Source organism: Bos mutus, chromosome X, assembly GCF_027580195.1.
Source record: "Bos mutus isolate GX-2022 chromosome X, NWIPB_WYAK_1.1, whole genome shotgun sequence".
Classification (NCBI taxonomy): domain Eukaryota; kingdom Metazoa; phylum Chordata; class Mammalia; order Artiodactyla; family Bovidae; genus Bos; species Bos mutus.
Window position 1 is genome coordinate 87,689,473 of NC_091646.1, and position 27,004 is coordinate 87,716,476.

At 40.4% G+C, this 27,004-nt stretch overlaps 1 protein-coding gene across 4 annotated transcripts in view; it reads left to right on the forward strand.

The window, feature by feature from the left end:
* Positions 1 to 27,004, forward strand: part of EFHC2 (EF-hand domain containing 2) — a 241,029-nt gene that overhangs the window by 138,059 nt on the left and 75,966 nt on the right. For all 4 annotated transcript variants that reach the window (XM_070366045.1, XM_070366046.1, XM_070366047.1 and 1 more), the window contains exons 10-11: positions 1,727 to 1,923; positions 4,655 to 4,785. In XM_070366045.1, the coding sequence (XP_070222146.1) occupies positions 1,727 to 1,923; positions 4,655 to 4,785 (328 nt within the window). The remainder of the gene's footprint in view (positions 1 to 1,726; positions 1,924 to 4,654; positions 4,786 to 27,004) is intronic.

Genomic DNA, 27,004 nt, shown 5'->3' on the forward strand with positions numbered 1-27,004 from the left:
AACAGTTTAACAACTGGCTTTCCAAATCCCTGAACATTAAACTATCAGTCCTTATGAGCTGGTAGGAGCCGCTCAGTACACCAATGAATCACGAATAATTTGTATAAGTAAGTCAGGCTCCACTTATACAGATTTGAATAATGGACCAGATCTTAAAATATGAAGTCAAATAGGGATGACTATAAAGTAATGCTCCTGAAAGTCAAAAAATCACCTCTGTACATCTAGAATAGGGATGATATGGCTAAACAAATTGCAACATTCATAAAACAGGATGATAGCAGTCAACTAGAAGCTTACTGGTAATAACAGCAGCCCTGGCTGAATACCTTCTGTTATCCTTATAAGACTTTTATGAGGTTAAGTCTTGTGTTAATGTAGGTCCTTAAGAGGCAAAGCCCAAGATGAGGTTAAATGTACAAGAGATTTATTAGGGAGATGGCAGGTGAGGGAAAACATGGCAGGAGCCAGAAGATGCCAGGAGTGCTATCAGACTACAGTGTGTGTGTGACTCCTGTGAAGGACAGAGGAAAGAGGAAAAGGGAAGGTCTTAGACCACAGTGAAAGTCTTAAGAAAATTTTGGCAAGGCTGACTGGGCGTTCTGGAGCCAGAGTCACCAGTGCGAGGAACTCCCATCTTGCCTGCCTTAGTCTGCCTACCTTGCTCAGTCATGTGTTGGTAGCAGCCTGTGGGAAGCATGACCTCGGCACAAATATGAGGATAGATTTCAGAACACAGCAGTTGGGGCCTTCTGTCAACTATGTTCCCCACAGCCAGCAATCTGAGAAGTACATTTTCATAGCCCCCCACAAATATTATTCCCATTTTCCAGCGAGAATTTGGAGGGGCTCAGAGAGATTAAATGACTCCTAAAGATCATCCAGCAAGCAAGCGACAGAACCAGGATGGACTCCAGCTCTCTTTGGCTACAAAGCCTAAGTCTTTCTGCCACTTCTGGTTTCTGAACGTGGTAAAAGCATGAGGAAGCCGCTCCCCAGAGCTCACCTGGTCCCAGGATGTATCCACAGGGTTGGAGATTTCAGTTCAGTATCAGTTAGAAGATAGTGGAGTCCCACGTTTAACTCTGGTCACTGCTTGCCAAAACACAAACAATGCCCAGAAAAGAGCAAAGGAAATGATGAGAATTCTGAGAAGTAAAAAAAAAAAGAATGAAGCATTATTTAAATATTTTGCCTGTAGAAACAAAGAGTTAAGGGAACTCCTATTGTTATCTTCAATTAAGTAACGCCTTTCCAGAAATGGGGCATCTTTACATTTCATCTGTATGTCAGAAGATGTATATAAGACATCATCTGGGACAAATAGGTGGAAATAAACTCAGGTGAGAAATTTTCTACCTAATACAGTTCAGGCAGGCTCAGAAGATGTTCCTGTTGTATCAGTTTCCAGGATGCTTCTGGACATAGACCAAGTCCTCACTAAATGTTTATTTAAGTGTTTGGATTGGGAAGGGAGAGGATGGAGGAAAGAAAAGGCTGGAATGCCATACCACTTTTCTTCTTTATACACTCACCTGGAAGTCTCATTTCTTCACCCACTGCCTCATTCTTCTTCCCTTAAAGACTGACTATACATAGTATGAGTTCACAAGTTCACAGCTAAGTTCTGTGGTCTGTGTTTGAGCATGAAGTATCTCTAAAGGCAAGTTGTCTGGTTCTTTGAGGAACAAAACCTACTCATTAACTTTTTTCTCCTTTTCTACAGGGTATACTGGAGGGATGTTCTTAAAAAGAGTTCGTGTTAAGAAGCCTGGACAAGAAGTCTTTAAAAGTGAATTCTCGGAATATATCAAGGCTGAGGAGCTGTATGTTGGAGCCAAAGTGAACGTGAATGGCTACCTCTTTTTTTTGGTCAATGCTGATGAGTATACCTTGAACTACATGGAGAGGAATTCAGATAAGGTGAACTCACTTGGTATAATTCTTGACTTTGCCCCTCAGCACTCTGCAGTCTGTGTTTTCCTTACTCCAGGCCTTTTCTTCTTCGCCTTGCAACCAATTTTACATTGTGCATTCACACATGTGGGCATGAATAATGGATCTGCATGATTTGGCTGCAGGTCCCATCACAGAGGCCAGGGCCTGGTCTCCTCTGTTTATGTGCTGGGTTTGCTGCTGCCCAGCATCACGGATGCCAGGTGCAGGCAGGAGGCAGGCCCAGGGTTGAATCAAGTTTCCTGGGTTTTCTGCTGATGCTGACAGTGTTTTCAGAAAGAAATTCAGCAATGATCTGAAAGGAAGAAAACCTGGTGCCACACACTGTGCTGTCTCAGTTAATTGGCACAGGCCTGCAAAGAAGGCAAAGACCTGAACAAACAGAAACCCCAAGGGAACCTGATAGTTGCTGGGGTTGCAACTTCCCATAACAGGAGCCACGGGAGGCCTAAATGAGACTCCAAGGACAAATTGGCAACAGTGAGCTCCACAAGTTTTTCCATTTGAAATGAGATGGCACATGGGTACTATTACTGAAAGTACTATTATGATAGTGCTGTTCACTGAAAACATGTTGACAAAACCTTGATTTTAAGTGTGGATGAGTTCCATGTGCCAGCATGTATATTTCAGAACCAAGGCCTACTATTAAAGAATCTATCTAGAAACTATTTTCAAAGTCTGCCTGTAAATAATAATACTTCTGTGCCAATTATATAGATACAGTGCCAGTTCCATTTCATTTCATGTCAAATGCTCAGGGAGATGTCGCTAGGATCAGTCTCTGTGTACAACACATTACCTGGATCAGTTTGGGTCCTCTGAGAAGCAGATCCCAAGACAGAATGATAAAGAGTCGGACACGACTGAGCGACTGAACTGAACTGAACTGAGAAGCAGATCCCAAAACGGAATGATACATGCAAGAGATGTATTGGGGGAAATGTGTATGAAGGATAAAGGAGGGAGCAGGAGTAGGTGGGGAGACTGAGATGTAGATCTGACCCCTGAGAAAGGAGAGGGAAGGAAGGAGGATGGGGGTGAGAAGAACCTCAGACACATTGCAGCCAGGTTCACGGCAAGCCCCAGAGCACACACTATGCATCAGAGAAATCCCATGTTAGGCAGGAATGGCCCAGCTCTGGCGCCTCCGTCCTGCTCAGTCACTGGATGGGAAGAGTCTGGGGAGACTGGCCTCTGGGGGAATCTCTGAAAGCTGCAGTGCTCCAGTGACCTGAAGGTGCAGCAGCAGGGGACTGTCTGCTAATAGAACTTGTCTCTCTTGAGGGTAGGCCAGGGTAGCACCCTCCGGGGCTGCCACACCACCTCTCCATTTGCAGCGTTAGGAACTTGAACCAGCACAATACCAGGAATGGGTAGCTCTTTGAAAGCACTGAATTCAGGTGAGGGGCTCAGTAATAGGGCAGTTAAATTTCTGGAGACCAGCAGGCTTGGCCAGGAAACTTGACTCCTTAAAAGCTGAGGGGCCTTAGACATGTGCCTTCCCTTTCCTCATCTTTAAAATGGGAGTACCAACGGTGCCTATTTCAGAGAGTTGCTGTGTAGATGCGGTAATCTGTTTTAAGTGCTTAGCTCTGTGTGGCCCATAGGAGATGGAGTCAGTGTACAGTTTACAATAGCTATCGTAATTAGGGCTCCATTTTTAAACACAGTGCAAACCTGTACTTTAATATAAAATATATATAGCATGAATATGTATGTATATGTGTGTGTGTGTGTGTATATATATATATATATATATATATATGTATGTATATATATGAGACATTAAGGGCTTTTATCCTTTCCAAAAAAGAAAAAAGCAAGGTAGGACATTATCTAGTATCAGCATCCCAGGTAAAAACTGTAGTTTCTTAACGCTACCTTTAACAAGGACATTCTAAGCAGAGAAAGATTAATGTCAGTCTGAGGGGTCTTTTTGTAAGAGCTAATAGATCCTATCATGGAAATAGATGAAATCAAAAAAAGGGAAGGAATGCCACTGACCTGCTCCCCCGCCTCCCCACAAACCCCCTGGTGGCAGAGGGGGAACTTTACGTTAAGTTACCATCAACGTTTTTATTTCCACAATGAGTCTTTTCTAGCTCTTTGCTCTAATATAATTACTTATATTATAATGTCAGTATTATTACTTATAGCCTTGTGCTTTACTTGATCGAATAAGAAGTATTCTTACAGAGTCAAAAACCAAATCACAGTATAGGAGACAGGTACTGGGGGTCTCCTGGGGGGGTGAATGTAGGGGACCGCAGTGCCTGTAGACCTTTGGCACCCATCCTCTCTCTGCTCAGGGTATTTACCTGGTGGCCGATGATTCCAGGGGTCCCACTCTAAAGTTCTGGAGAAAATGGGGATCCACTTACACAACGTTGAATCCCCATTCTCTCCATTAGGCCCTCCCAACATGGTGGGCCAGAGTCCAAGGGTCAAAGGAAGGAGGCTGAGGTGAAAGTAGCGGTTCTTTTCTGATTCCTGTAACCCGCTGTCCTGTAAGCTCATTTCTCTCAGATCTGGGCCTGTGCTAATGTCACTCGTTGTCCCAGAGCCTTAGCTGAAGAAATACAAATCTAGTCATGTCTTCTTTGAGTTGGTTTCTGTGGAAAGACATAGCCAGCTTTGCTGGCCACCAGAAAGGTTGGGCTCCCTATCTTAAATGTCTGTCTTTTCCTCCTCCTAGTTTCCCCTGAGCAGCATTGAACTTGTCATACAAAAGTTAAAAGAAGAAGAATGCAAATCCAGAGAGCTCAAGCAGGTGTTTACAGCTGCTGATTGTATGCACACAAAGATGGTGGATTTTAATACATTCAGGTAAGCCATAGACTGCTAGCAGTTATCTCATTGTCCAAAGAACAGAAATGATGTTTTCTTCCCAAGTGTTTCTTCATTAATTTACTACATACTATTTTTTAAAATTAAGAATTGGTATTTCTTTACGTTTTACTTCGTGATCAAGTTTTGCCCATTTCTAGTGAATTTTATATATTTGCATATAAAAGAAATTCCTAGGGGAGAACAGAGAGACAAAAGCAGTGTAAGTCAGTTGGACACAGTGTCTTGTGAGTCATGCAGGGCATTGAAGGACCAGGGGAGTGCCAGGAAGGCTGCATCTGTATGAGAAAGGCTGAACGCAGTGCAGCTCAGAGCACCCCCACCCTTCGAAGTGTGAGGAATGAAGAAGCGACGTCTCCCTAAGAATGCCATCCAGTTGGAAAAGATAGAAGAGACTTCACTGATTATCAGAGAACAGGTGCTGTGCATTCATCTGTGTGTATGTATGCTCACAAACATGTTAAGTACTTAGACATGAAAATGTAGAAATTTGAAGGGTAAATATAGGACAGAAGTTAGAAGTACTATAAGAAATCATGAACAATAGAGATTTTTCTCTAAGGTTAAGCTTGAATTTCTAGGACTGTCCAGTGACTGAACTAGGCAAATTTCCAAAGAGCAGAAACACAGGGAAATTCAAATTCAGGGCCTGGTACAATTGTGAGATTTCTTAGCCTGAAAACAAAGTGAATGGAGCGTTTAGAAGAATGTAAATTAAATCATGGATGGAGGACAAAGGGGACTTTCTCTTTAGGCTGAGAATTCTGGCTCCTAAAAACAATAGTGGCTAAAAGCTATATAGGAAACTCGGCTTGATGCAGTCAAGATGCGGCTGAGAAATGAAGATGTGAGCCCGGGGGAGCGTGGCAGGGAGGTCTTTCTGATTCTGTCTGGGGTTGCCTGTTGCATCGATACCTGGTGACCCAAGCCCTCCATGAGGCCCACAGTGTCCCTGGAGCTCATTTGTTCCTTCAACAAAGCTCTTTTGTATCTCCAAAACGTTCTTTTGAGAGCAGCAGTCAGAGGACATATTTTTATTGTTTAGAATTCCCAAGCTTCTGGGATCAATAAGAATTTATCGTTCTTTGTTATTGTTCATGGCAGTACACATGTTCCTGGCCTTTTGGCAAATAAATGAAGGATGGGGTGAAGGGCATAGACAATTACTCAGGCCGAGGACTAATGGATAGCAGTGGAGGGGAAAACAAATTTCCATCAGAAATGAGGGAGTGGTTTTGTTTTATTATTTTGTGTTCTTTACAAAAGCATCCATTCTCCTTGTACTCTAGCAGTGTCTATTGGAAACACTTTAGTGAGTTTATGGGGCTTTGGGGGAAGCACGTAGGCCAGGCAGGAGATCCAAGGAGGGTAAGTTGCCCCATGGATGGAGGCCTGACCCTAATTGTGGGTGGAATAAAGGACGGCCATGCCGTGTGATTGGAGGGTGACCTCAAGGCACCCAAAGCTTGGAAAGAACAACTGCGAATATTTAGGGCGTCTCCTAGCCAAAAATTCCTTAGGATGGAAATCATATCAGGCCATACGTGGCTTGAAAAACCCTTCAGTGGCTTGCGCTCGTCCTTACAATAAGATTCAAACGTTTCATTGCAGCCAGCAGGGCCTTGAGCGCCGCCACTTTGTATTTCCAGCGTCGCCACTTCTTTTCTTCCCACCCTGTCCTTTGGCCCTGCTGACTGTCACTCACTTTCTCAAACACATTAAGCTCTTTCTGTTCTCCATACCTCTGCACATGCAGTTCTCTCTGCTGGGAATGTCCATACGCCATCCTTTTCATGGCAGATCCTGGGACTCATTGTAAATGCTGCTTCCTCAGAGGCGCTTTCTTTTTGACTATTCTACCTAAAGTGGATTTTTTCTTAGCCCCGTGTTTATATTGGGTTGGCCAAAAAGTTTGTTGGCCAACCCAATATTTTTCACTACCCTTGGCACACCTCGTAGTTACTTTATTTAGATAACTGTATTTGGTGTGTGTGTTGTTAAGTGTGTCTTCTCCTCCTAGAGTGTGAGCTTTCTCTAGGAGAAAAGGAGGGGCAGGGTCCTCGACATCCCTATTCACTGTCCTAAAATCAGCACCTTGCACTGGGCTAACTACATATCATAGTTCCTGAATGGAAGAGTGAGATTCTAGGATTATTTTGGAGGAGGGGTGTTCTAGTTTGGAGGTCAGCCCTCTTGGTTGCTCCTCACGCTCTTTCTGGGCAAAGGCAAAGGAACTACATAGTTGCTATCACACCATCTCCTAATTTAATTCTGTGTTTGGAGCTTTAACTAGCAAATATTTTTCTTTTATTTCCATGTGTATATATACGGATATACTCTGGCTCTTCTCACCAGAACATAACCTCTTTGAAGGCAAGGAACTTCTCTTTCTTGTTTTTTTGCTTTAGGCTCATCACTTTTCACCATGCCTTGTTGAGTGGCTTTGTTTTATCCAGTCTGCCCTGCTTTGCCTGTTAGCTGAAGGTTGAGTTCTCCATTTAGCTCCTCAGGCTCAGACCTTTTTCCTGAATTATAGATCTGGAAATATGAAGGCTTTCAGGACATCTCCCCTTTGGATCTCCCTTAGGCCTTCCAAAACAACTTTCCCTAAATTAACCTCATTTGCAGTTGGGGACCCTATCTTGGTAAAGGCCACCAGACTTGTCCCCAGGGCCTGAGCCAGGGTCTACCTTGTCTTTGCCCTCTCCCCTACCTTGACCTCTCCCACCCTCTTGAAATCATATTTCTTAAACGCCTTCTCTCCATCCCCAGCTTCACTGTTGCAGTTTGGCTTTTCATCTTTTCACTACTCTCTTGAAAGCTGCAAAACTGATCTTCTTTTCTTAATGCTCACCCTCCAAAGCTTTGCCAGAATGACCTCCCTAAAGTCTTACCATATTGTTCCTTGGCTCTAGGGCAAATCCCCAACCTGTTAGTGTTTCCTGTGAATTTGGTCATGAGCTGACCCTTGCCAACATCTCTTCCCTTATTTCCATCTCACTCAAAGAATTATTCTTTTGTAGAAGTCACCATTTATCGAGCACTTACCACGGGCCATGCATCATGTTAAATGCTTTTCCTGTATCATCCACTGGTAGCCCCTCTTGAGTTATTTGTTTACTTCCCTGCCTCCACAATTGGCTCCTGCCAAGTACAATAGATGTTTGTTGAATAATTTAATGAAAGGTCCTATTTCTCAAGGAACATTCTATCTAAAGCTTGCAGCAAACAAGTAAATAATTGATTACCTTGTACTGGGAAAGGGAACTCTGTCTCTGACTGTAGGGGTATCAGGGAGATCTAGTCCCAACCCTCACAATTCAAGTGACTTAGGCAACTTGCTTCACCTACTTGCATCTCACTCTTTTGTCCATATAATGATCTCTAAGGCCTCTTTCAGATGCTGACATTCTGAAAACTCTTCAAATGTAGGTTTTATTTTTTTTTAATTTTTAATTGGAAGATAATTGCTTTACAATGTTGTGTTGGTTTCTGCTATGCAACAGTGTGAATCAGTCACTATTATATATGTATCACTTCCTGCTTGTGCCTCCCTCCCTGGTCCCATCCCACCCCTCTAGGTCATCACAGAGTACCAGGCTGGGCTCCCTGTGTCATACAGCAGCTTCCCACTAGCTATCTCTTATACACATGGTAGTGTATATATGTCAGTGCTACTTTTCCAATTCGTCTCACCCTCTCCATTCCCCGCTGTGCCCACAAATTTGTTCTCTACTTCTGTGTCTCCATTTCTTCCCTGTAAGTAGGTTAATCAGTACTACTTTTCTAGATTCCATATGTATGCGTTAATACATGATATTTGTTTTTCTCTTTCTGACTTACTTTACTCTGTATACAGGCTCTAGGTTCATCCACCTCACTACAACTGACTCAAATTCATTCCTTTTTATGGCTAGATAATATTCCATTGTATATATGTACCACATCTTCTTTATTCATCTGTTGGTGGACATCGAGGTTGCTTCCATGTCCTGGCTATTGTAAACAGTGCTGCAATGAACACTGAGAAATGTGTGTCTTTTTGAATTGTGGTTTTCTCAGGGTATATGCCAAGTTGTGGGATTGCTAGATCATATGGTAGTTTTATTCCTAGTTTTTTAAAGAAATCTACATACTATTTTCCATAGTGGCTATATCAATTTACATTCCCACCAACAGTGCGATAGGGTTCCCTTTTCTCCACATCCTCAAGGAAACTATGAACAAGATGAAAAGACAGCCCTCAGAATGGGAGAAGATAATTATAAATGAATCAACTTGACAAAGGATTAATCTCTAAAATATATGAGCAGCTCATAAAGCTCAATATCAGAAAAACAAATAACCCAATCAAAAAGTGGGTGGAAGACCTTAACAGACATTTCTCCAAAGAAGACATACAGATGGCCAGTAAACACATAAAAATATGGCCAACATTGCTGATGATTAGAGAAATGCAAATCAAAACTACAATGAGGTATCACCTGACACCAATCTGAATGGCCATCATCAAAAACTCTGTATAAACAATAAATGTTGGAGAGGATGTGGAAAATGTAGGTTTATAAATACACTTGTAAAATGTTCCCTTTTCATATCTGTATTGAAATGGCAGAGGCAGGAGTGCAGTGTAGGCCTCTGGGCTTCACGTCTGTGGCCCTGCTTCTCTCCCCTACTTACGTACCTGGCCCTCTGAGTATGTACCTGGGCCTCAGAGCCCAGATGCTCTGGACAGTGGTCCAAGCCTTGGGCATTTCCTTTATTCTCAAGGAAACCGTCCAGGCAGGAGCTGATATCCTATCTCTGCATAAGGTGCCATGGTTAATAGTGGATTAGTGGACTAACCTGTGGGCCTTCCTGAGATAATTTGTCTCAAAATGGACCTGAAGAATACAGGGACAGGTGGAAACAGAAGGCAGTTTGGGCAGGGAGCATTTCTTTTCTCCTCGTGGGATTCACTGGTTCTGCTCGGCTGGAACTATTTGTCTGGGACCCGTTTTTCATGGTCTGCCAGATGGGCCTGTGAGCACTGTCAGTTGTTATTAAGGGAGTGCAGAGAGCTGTTCTCAGAGCCTTGATTCCTTGATTCCTGATGGGCAGATTTTAGCAGGGAGCCAGACAGGGACAAGGCTTAGCAGGGCTAGTGTTTTGTACAATTGGAAACATGGGCAGAGTGAGGCTTCTTGATGTGGGCCCTGGACTCTGAACCCCAGGCAACAGCAGCAAGGAGGGCCCTGTGCCAGGGAAGACATGGCCAGTCCCTCCCTCCAGCCACCTCCCCAAGCCTTGGTCTCCCCATCAGAGATGACACCTGCCCCATGTAGCCTGCGTGTATTTTGGATTTCTGCGAGCTCAGTGCTCACTTCTTTTCCCCACCTGGGCTCTAGCCTTAGAGGGCAGGACACATGCCCAGTTCACCCTGGTGTCTTTCCCAAATACTTCCAGCACCCAGTGTCTCAGGCCGCAGTGAATGTAATGAATTATTAAACCATTGTTTCTTAGACTCCTGTTGTCAATTGCAGGATCAAGAGATTTCCTGTGAGTTTCCATGTGATAAATTCCTTCTAAGATTTAGAGCCTCAAGGAAATTTTTGTTCTTGTAAATATAAAATTCTTCCTGAAAGAGGTTATATAATGTAGTAAATAGATCCGATTTTTTACTTGTTTAGTCGCTAAGTCATGTCTGATTCTTTTGCAACCCCATAGACTGTAGCCCACCAGGCTCCTCTGTCCATGGTATTTCCCAGAAAATAATACTTGAATGGGCTGCCATTATCTTCTCCAGGGGATCTTCCTAACCCAGGAATCAAACTCATGTCTCCTGCTTGGCAGGCAGCTTCTTCACCCTAGTGGCTCAGTGGTAAAGAATCAGCCTGCCAGGCAGAAGACCAGGGTTCAATCCCTGCATTGGAAAGATCCACTGGAGAAGGGAATGGCAACCCACTCCAGTATTCTTGCCTGGAAAATCTCATGGATGGAGGAGGCTGGTGGGCTACAGTCCATGGGGTCTCAAGAGTCAGACACGTGCATCCAAATCTCAGCTCTGCCATTTTTCATCCTGATGTCCTTGCATAAGTTGTTGAAGAATGTTTTCACCTACAAAATGGGGATGGTTATAATGTATATTCATATAATGTATGAATAAAGCTGATAACATATATACAATTCTTACTGTAGCACTGTAGTGCACTAGAAAGTGCACTGTAGTGGACACTATAAAATGAAAACCCTTTATCTCAAGAGTTGGAATAGTTCAAAATAGTCACTGAAAATAGTAGAAATCTGTGTCCTGTTTGCAGTATTTCTGTAAGTTGTTTATTTACTCTTGATAGAGTCATTGAAAACATTCTTTAATAAATGAGGTTGGAATAAGCCCTTTAAAAACTTGGAGACCATGAAGGTGGAAAATAAAGATTGTTGGTGGACCAAGCTTGGGAAACATTAATCCACTCCATTACTGTCCTTTAACTTCAAGGAAGAAGATTGTAAATTTAGTGCTTAGAGCATTGCGATGATCTCATCCTGATTTATCTCATACAATTATCTCTCCTTTTATGTGGTTTTGATCTTTTTTTAACAGCACTGTGTACATTGTTATTGGTGTTTTTATTGTAAGTCTAACTTCTTTTAAGGAAGCCACTGGTCTATGAATCTATATGAACAGAAGGAAAAGGCAAATTCCAAAAGCTTTGAAACATGTACTCTTATCTTGACCAAATAGACTCTTTGACAGCATCCATACCATATATTTGAGATGCCAGCCTCAGCATGCATTTTGAAAACAACATTTTGAACCTTCCTAAAAGCATTAAACATAAACGATGTGATGTCATAGGAAAAAATGCTGGCCTGGGATTCAAAAAGACCGAGATCTTTAATTTCTTTCTGTCACTGCCTGATGGTATTGTTTGTATTGGTGAAGGCAGGCTTAGTGTTTAAAAAAGCAGAATCATCCCTGGCTAGTTAAGCAGGAAAGGAATTAACTAAAAGGATCCTGGGTGGTTCACAGTATCTTTGGAAGGGCTGGAGAAATAAGCTTGAGGCTCTGTTCTAGGAACAGTGCCCAGAAGTGGGTTGTAGAACTTGTCTGATGGGAAAATGGCCTCTGTTCCTACTGCACCACCCACACTCATTGCTACATTTGCACTGCTGCCAAGAACTCAATTTTATCACAGCCATCACTATCACTACTTTTGGCAACCTTGTGTCCGATGCTACCCCTGAAAGTCGGACCCCTGTGACACCAAATGTGGCCCATACTTAGCTGTTACACTTCCAAGTCAGAGTCTCATGTCAGCTTCCCTGACTGGCAGATCCTGGGTCACTGGCATGTTTCTAACTGCAAGGAAGGCTGGGAAATTAAGCTCTGACTTCCATGTTGGGTTGATGGAGAATAGAATGTGGTAATTTCCTCAAATAAAATGGGGGATTTAAAAGGTACCCTTTTCGTTTACCATGATGGCAAATTCAAGCCAAGATGAGCCAAACAGGGGGCATAAAATGTCAGTAATTAGGAACTGAACTCCTTGTTTGTGAACAAACTAAACAAAACACTTGCCTGGTTTTAGCACTTTGCAAATACTGTTCTGATCCACCCAAGTAGCTAAATGAAATAGAAACTTCTTCCCTATATCCCACTACTTTTGCAATCTCTGACACACCTTTCTGAGTTTAAATTGCCTTGAAGGCATTGGATTACTTTCAAGTTCACAGAGTTTGATAGCTGGCAGTTGTATTTTGTTTGGCTTGTATTTTTTTTTTTTTTAATTAAGAGTTTAAAGATAAAAACCTATATTTCTGTGTCCTCTTGAAAAATAGAAAGTGGGCCTACATTTCCCCATGTCAATAATCAGTTAGGGTAAATGGCAGCTGTCCCTCTCAGACTCTGCCTGTTCTTTGCATTTTTCCCCCAATCCCTGCAATTCCTTTTTGTCTAATGTGTGTGATGTGTATCCTCAGTTGTGTCCAACCCTTTGGGACCCCATGGACCCACCAGGGGTGGGTAGCCCACCAGGCTCCTCTGCCCATGGGATTTCCCAGGCAAGAATACTAGACTGGGTTGCCATTTCCTCCTCCCCGGGATCTTCGCAACCCAGGGATTGAACCCACCATCTCCTGAATTGACAGGCGGATTCTTTACCACTGCACCACCTGGGAAGCCCTGTTGTCTTATGCCTTCTCCCATTTATCTTATTTTCATATCCCAGAAGGTACTTAACTAGGTAATCCTTGGACTGGATAATTTTAAGGTCCCTTTGTGCCCTAGGTATAGTGGAAATAGGTAATTAGGGATGACTGTGTAAATAGCTCAAAGTAGAACTGAAGACTGATTTTTAAATTAGAACCCAAAAGTGATTATATATATAAAAGACTCAATTTAAAAATGGTTAGAACTATTCATAATATTCAGGAAAGTAGCTAAATACAAGAAAACTAACATAGAAAGCAATAGTTTTACTTTATACTAATAATAAACACGAGATTTTATGCAATGGGGGATAATATTTGCTATACCAACGAATATTATGAAATACCTGGGTGCAATAAAATTGGAGGAGAAACATGTAAGACTAAAATGAATACAGTTGTATACACTTTCTGATAGCTCAGCTGATAAAGAATCTGCCTGTAATGCAGGAGATCCTGGTTCGATTCCTGGGTCAGGAAGACCCACTGGAGAAGGGAAAGGCTACCCACTCCAGTATTCTGGCCTGGAGAATTCCATGGACTGTGTAGTCAATGGGGTTGCAGACTTGGACACTCCTGAGTGACTTTCACTCACTTCACATGCATTAATACTCTCCACCTAACATGTGTATGTCATTGTGCCAAAAAGAATTAAAATTTGTTTGACTTCCCTGGTGGCTCAGACAGTAAAGCGTCTGTCTACAATGCAGGAGACCTGGGTTCAATCCCTGGGTCAGGAAGATCTCCTGGAGAAGGAAATGGCAACCCACTCCAGTATTCTTGCCTGGAAAATCCCATGGACGGTGGAACCTGGTAGGCTACAGCCCATGGGGTTGCAAAGAGTCGGACATGACTGAGCAACTTCACTTTCAAAATGAATAGTTTCAAAACTTTATTATCTCTCTGAATAGGAAGACACTATTTAAAAAATTCTACCCTTGAAGTTAGGCTTGCAGCTCCACCAAGAGACAGGAGTCGAGAGCGGGGGTCTGTTTGACTGGGGGCTTCGGCTTCTGTTCCAGGTTGGCCAGCAGCAGCAGCACCCGGGCGCCCCCTGCAGGCAGCAGCGGCCGCAGTCACAGGCGGAACAGAAGTGCGCCCCTGTTCGGTGGAGCTAGGGCTGGAACAGTGGCGTGGCAAGGGGCACGTGGCCGAGGAGGAAGACTAGGGGTCTGGGGATGGCCGCAGCACCGCAGGCTCTGGCGCAGGGCCTGGTGTGGTGCTGTCACTGGGCGCCTGCTGCCTGGCACTGCTGCAGATATTCCGCTCACAGAAGTTCCCCTGGGACAAGTTGGAGCGGCTGTGCCAGCGCTGCTACTTCCGTCTGAACCGGAAAAGCCTCACGATGCTCATGGCTGTGCTGGTGCTCTTGTGTGCGGCGCGGCTTCCGCTGCAGCTGCCCTACCTAGGTATCCTAGTGGCCACCGTGGGTGTGATCCTTGTCATGGCTGTGCTCTGCAACCGCGTCACCTTCCACCAGGACCACATGGGCCTGGCCTTCTAAGTGCTCATCTCCGTGGTGCTGGCCATCCAGGTGGTGGGCCTGCTTTTGCTCCAGCCGCACAGTGCCTCCAAGGGCATCTGGTGGACTGTGTTCTTCATCAATACCATCTATACGCTCCTGCCCGTGTGCATGCAGGCTGCGATACTCAGCGGGTGCTGCTGTCTGTCCTCCATCTGACCATCGCCCTGCACACCAACACCCAGAATCAATTCCTACTCAAGCAGGTAGGGGCCCACCTGGGCACAGGGACTGGATAGTTGGGGTGTGCAGGCCTTGGCCTGACTCCAAAGAAAGGCATCCCACCTTCATCCTTTAGTGAGAAGATCCAGAGAGACATGGATCTGTCAGCTGTGTGGTGTCTTCTAGCCTCTGACCCACCTCTGAGCCCCAACTTCTTTCTTCCTTCACAAAAAGAGTGCTCTTCTATGTAATGTTCCTGCTGGTAGAAGGCAGACCATACCGTGTCCATTATTGTAGGGATGCTAATGAGGAAGGGGGGTTTGGAGAGGTCCCCTTCTCTTCCTGTGCTTCTGTCCCTATATATAAGGCCCCTGACTGAAGTGGCTGGACCCTCCAGTCCCTCTCCCAGCCTCTCCCTCAGGAGAGCCACTGACAGTTTGTAGTGAACTCAGTTGAGTCCTGGATGGAGGGTTGATGAGGGAAACCCTAGGTACTCTTTGCCCAGTCTTAGGGAGGAGAAATGGTAACCCTGCCAGTTGTCTGAGGCTGGGGGTTTGAGAGCTGGAAATATACTTTAAATTGAAGGACTGACAAGTGTGTTTCATTTGCAAAGTACCGGCAAGCCAAAAAGCTGCCTTCAGAAAAAGTGGGAGCAACCTTTGTGTATGGTGACATTTCCCTCCTGGCCTGAGCAGAAAGCTAGGGTTGTATGTCGGGACCCTTCACATGGGTGCTCCTTGTTATTGCTTTTGGTGGGGGCTTTTTATCACTCCTGGGATGAGTTAGGTGAGCCTTGAATGATAGGATTAGGAGGAAATAAAACTTCTGCCTGGTTAAAAAAAATTCTAATCTGTCCAAATTAATCTAGATTTGAATCGATTCTAATCAGAATTACAATTCTGTTCTTAGATTTGATTTTGTTTTGCAGGGTTGAGGGAGAGAAATTGGCTCATTGATTTTTGAGGTTCCTCAAGAAAAATCAGGGATTGAAAAAAAATTGAAAAGGAAGAATGTGAAAGTGCAGATACTAGAATTTATATAATTGATAGATATTTGAAAACACTGTAATGTACTGATAGAGGATTAACCTATCAGTGAAATAGAGTATAAAGCCCATAAAAGATTCATTATTATGGATTTTATTGTAAGGTACAGAGAAATTCTCAATCAGTGGACAAAGAATAGATTAATAGTAAAGGTTCTAGTGACAGTTGATTAGGAAACATTTAATACATTTTAATTTTGTGGTAGGCAGGGCACAGCTGCCAAAAAAAAGGAAAAATTGACTGTATTCACTACAGGAAATTTTTCTGTTTCTCTATATCAAAAAAGTATTTCTCTATCAACAAACTGAAAAGATATGGGATAGACTGAGAGAAAATAGTTACAACCAATGTAAGAACCAGAGGACTGACATTAAGGATTTATGAAAACTCCTATAAAATCAGCAGACAAAAATGGCTTAAGGACAGGAATAAACAGTTCTCAGAAGCAATACAAATAGCCTTTAAACCTATGAAAAGAAGCCAAATAATCACACAAGCTGAAACAATAATGAAATAGAGTTTCTGCATATTATATTAGTGACATTTAAAAAGAATAATATAACTGGCTCCAGATGAGTGTGTGGGATAACAGGTACTTTCCTTTTCTATTGGTAGAAGTTTAAATAGGTTCAGCATTTTGGAGGGTAACTGGCAATATCTAATGCTGAGATTCTATTACCTAGTAATTGCATTTTTAGAAACTTTTTACTCTGAAAAATTTTGACAAGTAGGTTGTAATAGATGTTTGTGTGTGCACTCAAACAATATTTATTGCAGCAAAATTTGTAATAGCAAAAGTTTGGAAAAAAATCAAATGTCCAACAGTACGGAAATAGTTAGATAAATTCTTTTGCTTTGGTTTAAGACTGTACTATTTAGCCATTAGGTCTTACCTAGTGGCTCAGTCAGTAAAGATTCTGCCTTTAAGGTGAGAGACCTGGGTTCAATGTCTGGGTGGGGAAGATCCCCTGGAGAAGGAAATGGTAACCCCCTCCAGTATTGTTGCCTGGAGAATTCCATGGACAGAGAAGCCTGGAGGGCTACAGTCCATGTGGTCACAAAGAATCAGACACGACTAAGTGACTAACACTATTTAGCGTTTAGAAAGGATGCTGCTAAACTGTTGCTGCTGCTAAGTAGCTTCAGTCGTGTCCGACTCTGTGCGACGCCATAGACATCAGCCCACCAGGCTTCCCCACCCCTGGGATTCTCCAGGCAAGAACACTGAAGAAGGTTGCCATTTCCTTCTCCAATGCATGAAAGTAAAAAGTGAAAGTGAAGTCGCTCAGTCGTGTCCGACTCTTCGTGACCCCATGGACCGCAGCCTACCAGGCTCCTCCATCCATGGGATTTTCCAAGCAAGAGTACTGGAGTGGGGTGCCATTGCCTTCTCAGTTAGAAAGGATGAGATATGCCAAATATGTGTACTTGAAACAATCTTCAGTGTGTTAGTCAGGACTGGTTAAGTAATGCTGCAGTAACTAACTCCCAGATCTCAAGGAATTAAATCAATAAGGGTTACTCTGTATGTATCCATTGTTGTCAGATGGAGCCTTGTTCATAATAGTCACTCAGGACTGAAGTTGACAGAACAGCCACTACCTGGAATGTACCAGAGTGAAAATAAAACTTTGGAGGGTCAAGACCAATAAATTTCAGCTGGGAAGAAAAACATAATTTACACTCTCAATCCATTGGCTAGTGAGTCACATGGCTCCACCCATATATTCAGAAGAAAAGAGGGAAACCAGATCCTAGATAAATAGCACTAATGGCTACCATATATATGTCATGCTGTTTTGTAGATAAAGCAAAAATTCAGAAGTCTGTATAATATGATCTTATTTATGCCAAAAATCTAAAGGTTACATGTACATGTATATTTATATAAATATTTCAAAGATTGTGTATCCTTTGAAGAAATCTTAGCAGGCTGCACACCAGTCTGCCTCATTCTTTGATATATTTTTTAAACAATAAGCAATTGTAAAAAAAATTAAAAAGATAAAAACAAATAAAGCTCAAGCAAATAGAACCAAAAAGCCTGGGCAAAGAACAATGAGCATTTTCTGTTTCTTGCTTCAGTTTCCAGAAAGAGCTAATGGCAAATGCTGGCAGAATGTTTTGAGCAAAAGTCAAGAGTCTCAGAATCATAAAGCAGGATATGAGTTGTTCCACTTGATGCTCTACTCTGATTATTGATTTAATTTTAATGTGCTTACTTAAAATTCTTGCATTATGGGCTATAATATTTTTTATGTTTTAAAATCCCAGAGCTTTGAAAGTAAATTTGGGATGGAATAGTTTTTATAACTTTCAAATTCTTATCAAATTAACAACAAAGTCTTACCCCTTTATTTTCCCCACTTAGACTGTATCACTAATATTTTACTGTATTTGCTTTATCTTGCATCTCTTCATTCACACACCCCTCTATCCCCCCATTAATCCATCTAACTTCAATGCATTTCAAAGAAAATTCACAGACATCAGTTATTTCCTTCTAAATATATCAGCATGCTTACCATTTATTTACATTTTTTCCCTTTTGATGTAAAATTTATTGTCAATAAAATGGATAAATCTGAAGTATACATTTGCTTAATTTTGACAAATACACCTGTGTAACCCAAATTCCTGTTAAAACATACAACATTACCATCATCCAGAGAGTTTCCTCACACCCGATCCTAGTCAATCCCTGCCCACACCTCCATCCAAGGAGCAATGACTTTTCTGATTTTTTTCACAGTAAATATATTTTTCCTGTTCTAGAATTTCATATAAATGGAATTACACAGCATGTATTCTTTTGTGGATTCTCTTATTAAGTATGATTTTGAGATTTATCCATATTGTTGAGTGTATCAGTAATTCATTCCTTCATACTGCTCAGTAGTGAATACTACAATTTGTTTATTCTTTCCCCTGCTGATGAATATCTGGGCTATTTCCAATATTGGGCTAATATGAATAAACCTGCTCTAGACATTGTTATGCAAATATTTTTGTGACCATAATTTTTTTCTCTTGGTTATGTAACTATGAATGAAATTGCTTGGACATAGATATGTGTTTAGTTTTTAAAGAAGCTGCCAGACTTATTACCCAAGAGGTTATACCACTTTACATTTCCCCTAACAATGTACAGAGTGTCTAATTACGTCACAACCTTATCAACAATTTGGTATTATTAGGCTTTTTAATGTAAACCATCTGGTAGATATGTAGTAGTGTCCCGTTGTAGTTTAATTTGCATTTTTCTGATAACCCTTGATGTTAAACACTTTTTTCATGTGTTTATTGGCTCTTTGAGAGATACTGACTGTGAGAGATGGTGAGGGACAGGGGGTCACAGAGTTGGATATGACTTGGCATCTGAACAACACTGACTCTGTGTATTTTGTGAAGTCTCTTTTCAGATCCTTTGCCAAATTTTATTGATCGCTTGTTCTATTATTATTGAGGTGTGTTGTGCTATTATATTGGCACCCCACTCCAGTACTCTTGCCTGGAAAATCCCATGGATGGAGGAGCCTGGTAGGCTGCAGTCCATGGGGTCGCTAAGAGTCGGACACAACTGAGTGACTTCACTTTCACTTTTCACTTTCATGCATTGGAGAAGGAAATGGAAACCCACTCCAGTATTCTTGCTTGGATAATCCCAGGGACGGGGAGCCTGGTGGGCTGCCATCTATGGGGTCACACAGAGTTGGACACGACTGAAGTGACTTAGCAGCAGCAGCAGCAGCAGCAAAGAGTCGGACACGACTGAGCAACTGAACTGAACTGAATAGCTTTATGATTTTAGCTTTTACTTTTGAGTCTGTGATTCATTTCAAATTATATTTTATATGTGCTGTTGGATAAGCATGAAGGTTTATTATAGTTAAATTCTTAAAATGCTTAGTTGAAAATTTTCTTTTATATGCCAGGATTATTTTATATTAAAGTAAAAAATTCCAGAGCTTTAAAATATAATTTTGAAATGTTTAAAATGTTTTCAAATTCTTATTAGTGACTATCTTACCCTTTCATTTTCTTCTTCTTCTGTGACTTAGTTTAAAAAATTTTTTTTTTTGTTGGTGGAAAATTGCTTTACAATGTTATGTTGGTTTTTGCCATGCAACAATTGAATTAGTCCTATTTAGGTACATATATCCCCTCCCTTTTGAACTTCCACCAACCATCCCCACCCCCACATCCCACCCCTCTAGGTCATCACAGAGTGCCAGACTGAGCTCCCTGTGTCATATAGCAACTTTCCACTAGCTATCTGTTTTAATCTGATAGTGTATATATATTAATGCTACTTTATCAATTCATCCCACAATCACCTTCGCCCACTGCGTGTGACTTAGTTTTGACTATTAAAATGACAAACTCTCCTTTGAAAAAGAAACTGAATTGCTGATCTTTCATACTTCCAATAATTTCCTTACATAGTACATTTCCACTTCTTGAGGATTGACATATCCTTGCTACATTAATATCCCAGTTAACTGAGGAATGCCAGGTACCAATGGTCTTGTTAACTGAAGGAAACTGTCTATTACATGTGTGACAAATTGTATTTTCCAAAGATGGCTACAACAGTGTCCCATCCAAAATGTTCCTCTACAATGTGAACTTGACAGTTCTTTCATTGACAGATGGGGTCCGTGTCATTTCCCTTGAATGTTGAGTGGCTTAGTGATTCACTCCTAACCAATAGAATGCAACAGAAGTGATGCTGTGTAATGTCTGAGGCCAGGTCAGAAAAAATGATGCAACTTCTAAATTGTCTGATGTGACACTTGCTTTTGGAGCCCTGTACTACCATGCAAGGAATTCTACCACCTTGAGGCTGCCATGCTATGTAGTCCAAGCTACATGGGGAAACCATGTGTAGATGGTAATTCACGTGACAGCCCAAACAAATCTCAGCTGATGGCTCTTGCTATGCATTTGATTTATGAACATAGATACCTTCACACAGGGCTTCCCTGGTGGCTCAGTGGTGTCAAGATTACGACTGCTGTGCAGGAGACACAGGTTCAATCCCTAGATCAAGAAGATTCCCTGGAGAAGGAAATAGCAACCCACTCCAGTATTCTTGCCTGGGAAATCCCATGGACAGAAAAGCCTGGTGGGCTACAGTCCATGGGGTTGCAAAAGAGTCAGACATGACTTAGCAACTAAACAGACAGACCTTCATATAATTCAAGCCCTCAGTTATAGAATCTTCCAACTTGAAACCCCAGACATTCTTTTGTGCCCTGTCTGAATTCCTGATCCACAGAATCCATGAGCATAACAAAATAGTTGTTTTAAGCTGTTGCTTTTTAGAGCAATTTTTAAGCAGCCATATTTACTGAAGCGGCATGCAGCAACACACTTTGAAGAATTAGAATACTGATAATATGCAGCCCTCAAATTATGTATTTGATGTTTAATTTTTTGAGAGACAGTCTGATATCTTTTAGTGCCTCAGAGTCATGACTTCCCAGTTCTTTAATTGCAGAAGTGGAGAAATCCTGTGCCATGTCTTGGAAGTTACTCTTGTGAAGAGATTTCCACATCAGTTAGAATGCAAAATATGCAAAATATGGTAGGGGAAAAAAAAGTATTGAAATTAACCTTTGTATGTGTACCTTCCATCTGGAAGAATAGTAGTAAAATTTCCTTCTACCTGAACTGGGCAAGGTGAGGTGGGGATGGGTGCTTTTGTGAAGTTAGGTATGTTTTCCATCCAAAGAAGATGTGGTCTCATTTTCCAAGAACACATTTAATTTTTAAACACTAATTTATTTTTAAATTTACATACACTGAGATTCACTCTTTTTTGGTGCCCAGGGTTCTATGATGGTGATAAATTCCGAGAGTTGTGCCACCACAACCATCACAATAAAGATACAGATCAATCCTACCATAGCTGCCTCCTCACCACCACCCCCCGCCCCCACCCCCCCACCCCCGCCAAATTAGAGAAAATGCTTTCTCTTGAGTAAATGCCTAGGAATGAAATGTCTGGATCATGTGGTAGGCATATGTTTAACTTTCTGAGAAACTACAAAACTTGTTGTTGTTGTTTTTTACATCTTTTATTGCACTTTCTGTTAGTGTTTTTGAGCTCTACCATTTCTTCTTGATTATTTCTTAGAATTTCTATCTCTGTTACCCATCTATTCTTATATGTTGTCTAATTTTTGAATTAGAGCCTTTACCATGTTACTCATTTGAAATTCATAGACTGATAATTACAATATCCTGCCATATCTGAGTCTAGTTCTGATGTTTGCTCTGTCTCTCCAACCTCTGTTTTTTGCCTTTTAGTATGCCTTTTAATTTTTTGCTGAAAGCCAGACTATGATATACTAGATAAAAGAAACTCTGGTAAGTAAGCCTTTGGTGATATGATGGTAAGGTATGGAGGGAGAAGTGTTTTCCATTGCTATGATTAGGCCTCTATCTTTTTAGTGTGCCCGTGTCCCTCAGCTGTGAATTTCTTAAGGACATTTTAATTTCCTCTCCCACTCCTCTAGGTGTGATAGGATGGCTGGGCGAGCGGGGTGGGGTGGCAGCGGGGGCTAGATATGGGTATTTACCTGCCCTTATGTAGAAAGCTCCATGGGGCTGGAGTTGAGTATTTCCCTTCCCCCAGGTTGGTTAGTCTCTGATAAACCCCAGTAGGTTAGACTCTGGTAAAATAGTTTCCCTTGTTAAGAAGAACAGAAATCAGAGAGGACTTTTCTTTGATATTCACTATGAGAACCTGATTAAGCTCCTGGAGATAAAACTCACAGAAATGTAGGGCTCCGTTGATGACTGGCTTCCCCTGGAATTTTTATCTCTTAGATTTGACCACATGGAGTCTCCAGAAATTCATCAATTACATCAAATTTATCCAAGTCCAGATTTTCCTATCCCGCTACTGGTTCCCACAGAGGCTTCTGCTGGTTTCTGCTTGTGGGTTTCTGCTAAGTCATGATACTCTGTATCTGTGTGTCTATTTGTCTTTTCAATTTGAGAGACAGTGGTTTGCCCAGTGACCTCCCTTCTCAGATGGATCTAAGAACAGTTGTTGATTTTTCAGTTTCTTCAGCTTTTTTACTTCTCAAGTTGTTTTTTAAAGTGATTGTACCATTTTTATTTTTACCAAGAGTCTTTGAGAGTTCCAGTTCTTCTACGTGCTTCCCACACGTGGTATGGTCTGTATGTTTAATTTTAGCCATCCTAACAGAGGAGTAGTAGTATTTCTTTGTAGTTTTTACTTGAATTTTCCTAATGATTAATGATGTTAAACATGTTTTCGTGAACTTCTTTGCCATCCATAAATCTTCTTTGGTGAAGCCAGAGGAGATTTCAGGTCTTTTTCCCAAACATTTTTTGAGTTTCTTGTTTTCTTGTTCCTATTTTGTGAGTTCTTTATTTATTCTGGATACAAGTCCTTTATCACATATATGATTTCCAAATATATTTGTCTGTGGCTTGTGATTTATTTCTTTAAAAAACTGTCTTTTGAAGAGAAAAAGTTGTAAATTCTGATTAAGTCCTATTTATCAGTTTTTGCTTTTGTGGATCATGATTTTGGTATTACATCTAAGAAATTTTTGACTAATCCAAAGTCACAAACGTTTTCTATGTTTTCTTCTAGAGGCGTTGCAGTTTTAAATGAGATCTACAATGCACTTTAATTTTTTGTTTGTGGTGTGAAATAAGGATTGAAGTTTTATTTGTTTTTTTTTTTTTTTTTTTTAGATCTAAGGTTTAGATTTTATTTTTTTAATTTATTTATTTTAATTGGAGGCTAATTACAATATTGTAGTGGTTTTGTCATACATTGACATGAATCAGCCATGGGTGTACATGTTGTTTTTATGTAGATATGCATTTTTTCAGCACCATTTGTTGAGAAAAAAACTATCATTTCTCCATCAGATTTCCTTTGAATTGTTTTTGTAAATCAGTGTCCATGTATGATGGGCCTTTTTCTGTTATATTCTGTCAATCTGTCCACCTTGTCACTGATACTACACTTTCTTGATTACTGTATCTTTATAATAAATGTTGAAGTCAGATAGTATTCATTCTCCAACTTTGTTCTTCTCTTTCAAAGTTATTTTGGCTATATTAGGTCATTGTATTTCCTTTGGAACTTTAATCAGCCTGTCAATTTTTAAATTTTATTTCTTAAGTAATTAATTAATTTTAATTGGAGGCTAATTACTTTACAATATTGTGGTGTTTTTTGCCATACCTCAACATGAATCAGCCATGGGTGTACATGTGTCCCACCATCCTGAACCCCCCTCCCACCTCCCTCCCCTCCCCACCCCATCCCTCTGGATTGGCCCAGAGCACCAGCTTTGGGTGCCCTGCTTCATGCATCGAATTTGTAGCCTGTCAATTTATACAGCAAACCCTATTGGGATTTTGACTGCAGTTGCATTAAATCTTTAGATAAATTTGTGGACAACATTGAGTCTTCTGACTCATGAACATAGTGTATTGCTTCATTTATTTGTGATTTAATTTGTTTCAGACATACTTTATAATAGTGTTCAGTGTACAGGTCTTCTTCCACATCTCTTGTCAGATTTATCCATGAACGTTTCATATTTGGAAATTGTATTGTTTTTCATTTTGATTTCCAATTGTATATTGCTAGTGTATATAAATATTGTTATTTGTGTATTGATCTTATATCCTGATACATTGCTAAATCACCTATTTGTCCTAATAGCTTTCTTTTTTATTCTGTTGAGTTTTTTGGCAGTCATGTCATCTGTAAATAAAGGCAGTTTTACTTCTTTATTTCCAAATTGCATTCATTTGGTTTCTTTTTCTTTTTTCTTTTTTTTTTGCTTTTTTGCACTGGCTAGAAGTTCCAGTACTATCAATATATTGAATAGAAGAGGTGAAAGAGAACAACATTCTCTTGTTCCTAAAATTAAGGGGTAGGCATATACTCTTTTAACATTAACTGTAATGTCACTTAAGAGTTTTTGGTAAATCAGGTTGTGAAAGTTCCTTGTTATTCCTTTGTTGTTGGGTGTTAGATTTTGTCAAGTCATTTATTGAAATGATCAAATTTTGTTAATATAATGACTTACATTGATTGATTTTCAAATGTGAAAACTTGCATTCTGGGATAAACTTTATTTGGCCATGATGTTGTTTTCCCTTTTCTTTTGTTGTTGACTTGCTCAGTCATGTCAACTCTTTGTGACCGCATGGACTGCAGCATGCAAGGCTTCCCTGTCCTTCACTATCTCCCAGAGTTTGCTCAAACTCACATCCATTGAGTCGATGATGCCATCCAACCATCTCATCCTCTGTTGCCTCCTTCTCTTCCTGCCCTCAGTCTTTCCCAGCATGAGGGTCTTTTTCAGTGAATCAGCTCTTTGCATCAGGTGGCCGAAGTATTGGAGCTTCAGCATCATTCCTTCCAATGGATATTCAGGATTAATTTCCTTTAGGTTTGACTGGCTTGATCTCCTTACTGTCCAAGGGACTCTCAAGTCTTCTCCAACACCACAGTTTGAAAGCATCAATTCTTCGGCACTCAGCCTTCTTTATGGTCCAGCTCTCACATCTATACATGACTACTGGAAAAACCATAGCTTTGACTATACAGACCTTTGTTGGCAAAGTGATGTCTCTGCTTTTTAATACACTGTATAGGTTTGCCATAGCTTTTCTTCCAAGGAACAAGCATCTTTTAATTTCATGGTTCCAGTCTCTGTCCACCGTGATTTTGGAACCTAGGAAAATAAAGTCTATCTCTGTTTCCATTATTTCTCCATCTATTTGCCATGAAGTGATGGGACCAAATGCCATGATTTTAGTTTTTTTTAATTAATTTATTTTAAATGAAACAAAGATGAATATTTTTAATGATAAAAGGTGCAATTCACAAGGAAGATAGACATCATAAACCATTAGACACCTTAACAACAAAGCAACAAAGGTACAAAAAGCAAAAATCAGAAGAAATATAAATATGAAATCATAGTGAGACATATTAACATTTCTCTGAGAATATTTTATGGAGTGCAGAAAAATAAGAACAGGAGCATCTTGAATGATGCCATTAATAATTTAGATATAATAGATTTATACTCAATTTATATTAATCATATCCTACACATATATGATTAATATCCTACACATATCCTATATTTAAAACTTTGTATTTTGTATGTTGTTATTAGATGTCCATAGGACGTTTAGAAAAACTGGCAAAAAATGTTACTAAATTTCAAAAAGTAGAATTCTTTTGTGTGTGTGTGATTGGTTTTAGATATACACATATATTATTTTTGAAATTATTTTCCATTATAGATTATTGCAGTATATTGGCTGTAGTTTCCTGTGCTATAGAGTAAACCTTTGTTGTTGTTGCATGTCTATTTTTTAAAATTAGAAGTCTAGCATTCTATTCATACTAAGTCAAACAAGTACAAAGTGTCATAAATTTTTTAGCTAGGCAAAAATTCATATGTTTTCTAAAATACATATATTAAAACATATTATATATATATATATATATGTATACAAAAGCTTTTCTCCTATGCTTGATAAAGGCTTTAGAAAGAGCATAAAAAAAGAGATGGAGAAATTGGAAAACATAAACTAAATGAAATGGGAGCAGTGAATATGAAATAAAAAAAGTGAAACAATTTAGATAAAACATCCTCTGTAGTCCAATTGTTTTTAAACATGACTGCTCATTAGAAACATACCTGGAACTCTGACCAAAAAAAGCAATACCTGGCATTTGTATTTTTCCAAAAATTCCAAAATAATTTTGATATGCATATGAATTTTAAAAAGTGATTACAGGTTTTTCTATTAAATGGTAGTTTTTGTGATATAGAATTCTATAATTTTTCTGTTGACCAATCATGATACAGTGGTATTTAGTGAGTAATAGTTATATAATCACAATAGTAAAAGATGTTTATCAATTTTCACAATCAATAGCCAGACAAAAAGTAAAAGATAATTACTATTGCAAGCCATAAAGGGAATATGATTAACCTAACAATATAAAATAATTACATACAATTTGGGGTGTCAAGCAGAGTGAAGTGGTAAGTAGAAGTGTGTACATACACATGTTTTCATCTGCTCAGCCAGTCTATGTCTTTTGGTTGTTGCATTTAATTCATTTACATTTAAGGTAATTATTGATGTGTATGATCTTATTAGAAAGTGAAAGTCCCTCAGTTGTGTCCGACTCTTTGCGACCCCATAGACTTCTCCAGGCCAGAATACCGAGTGGATAGCCTTTCCC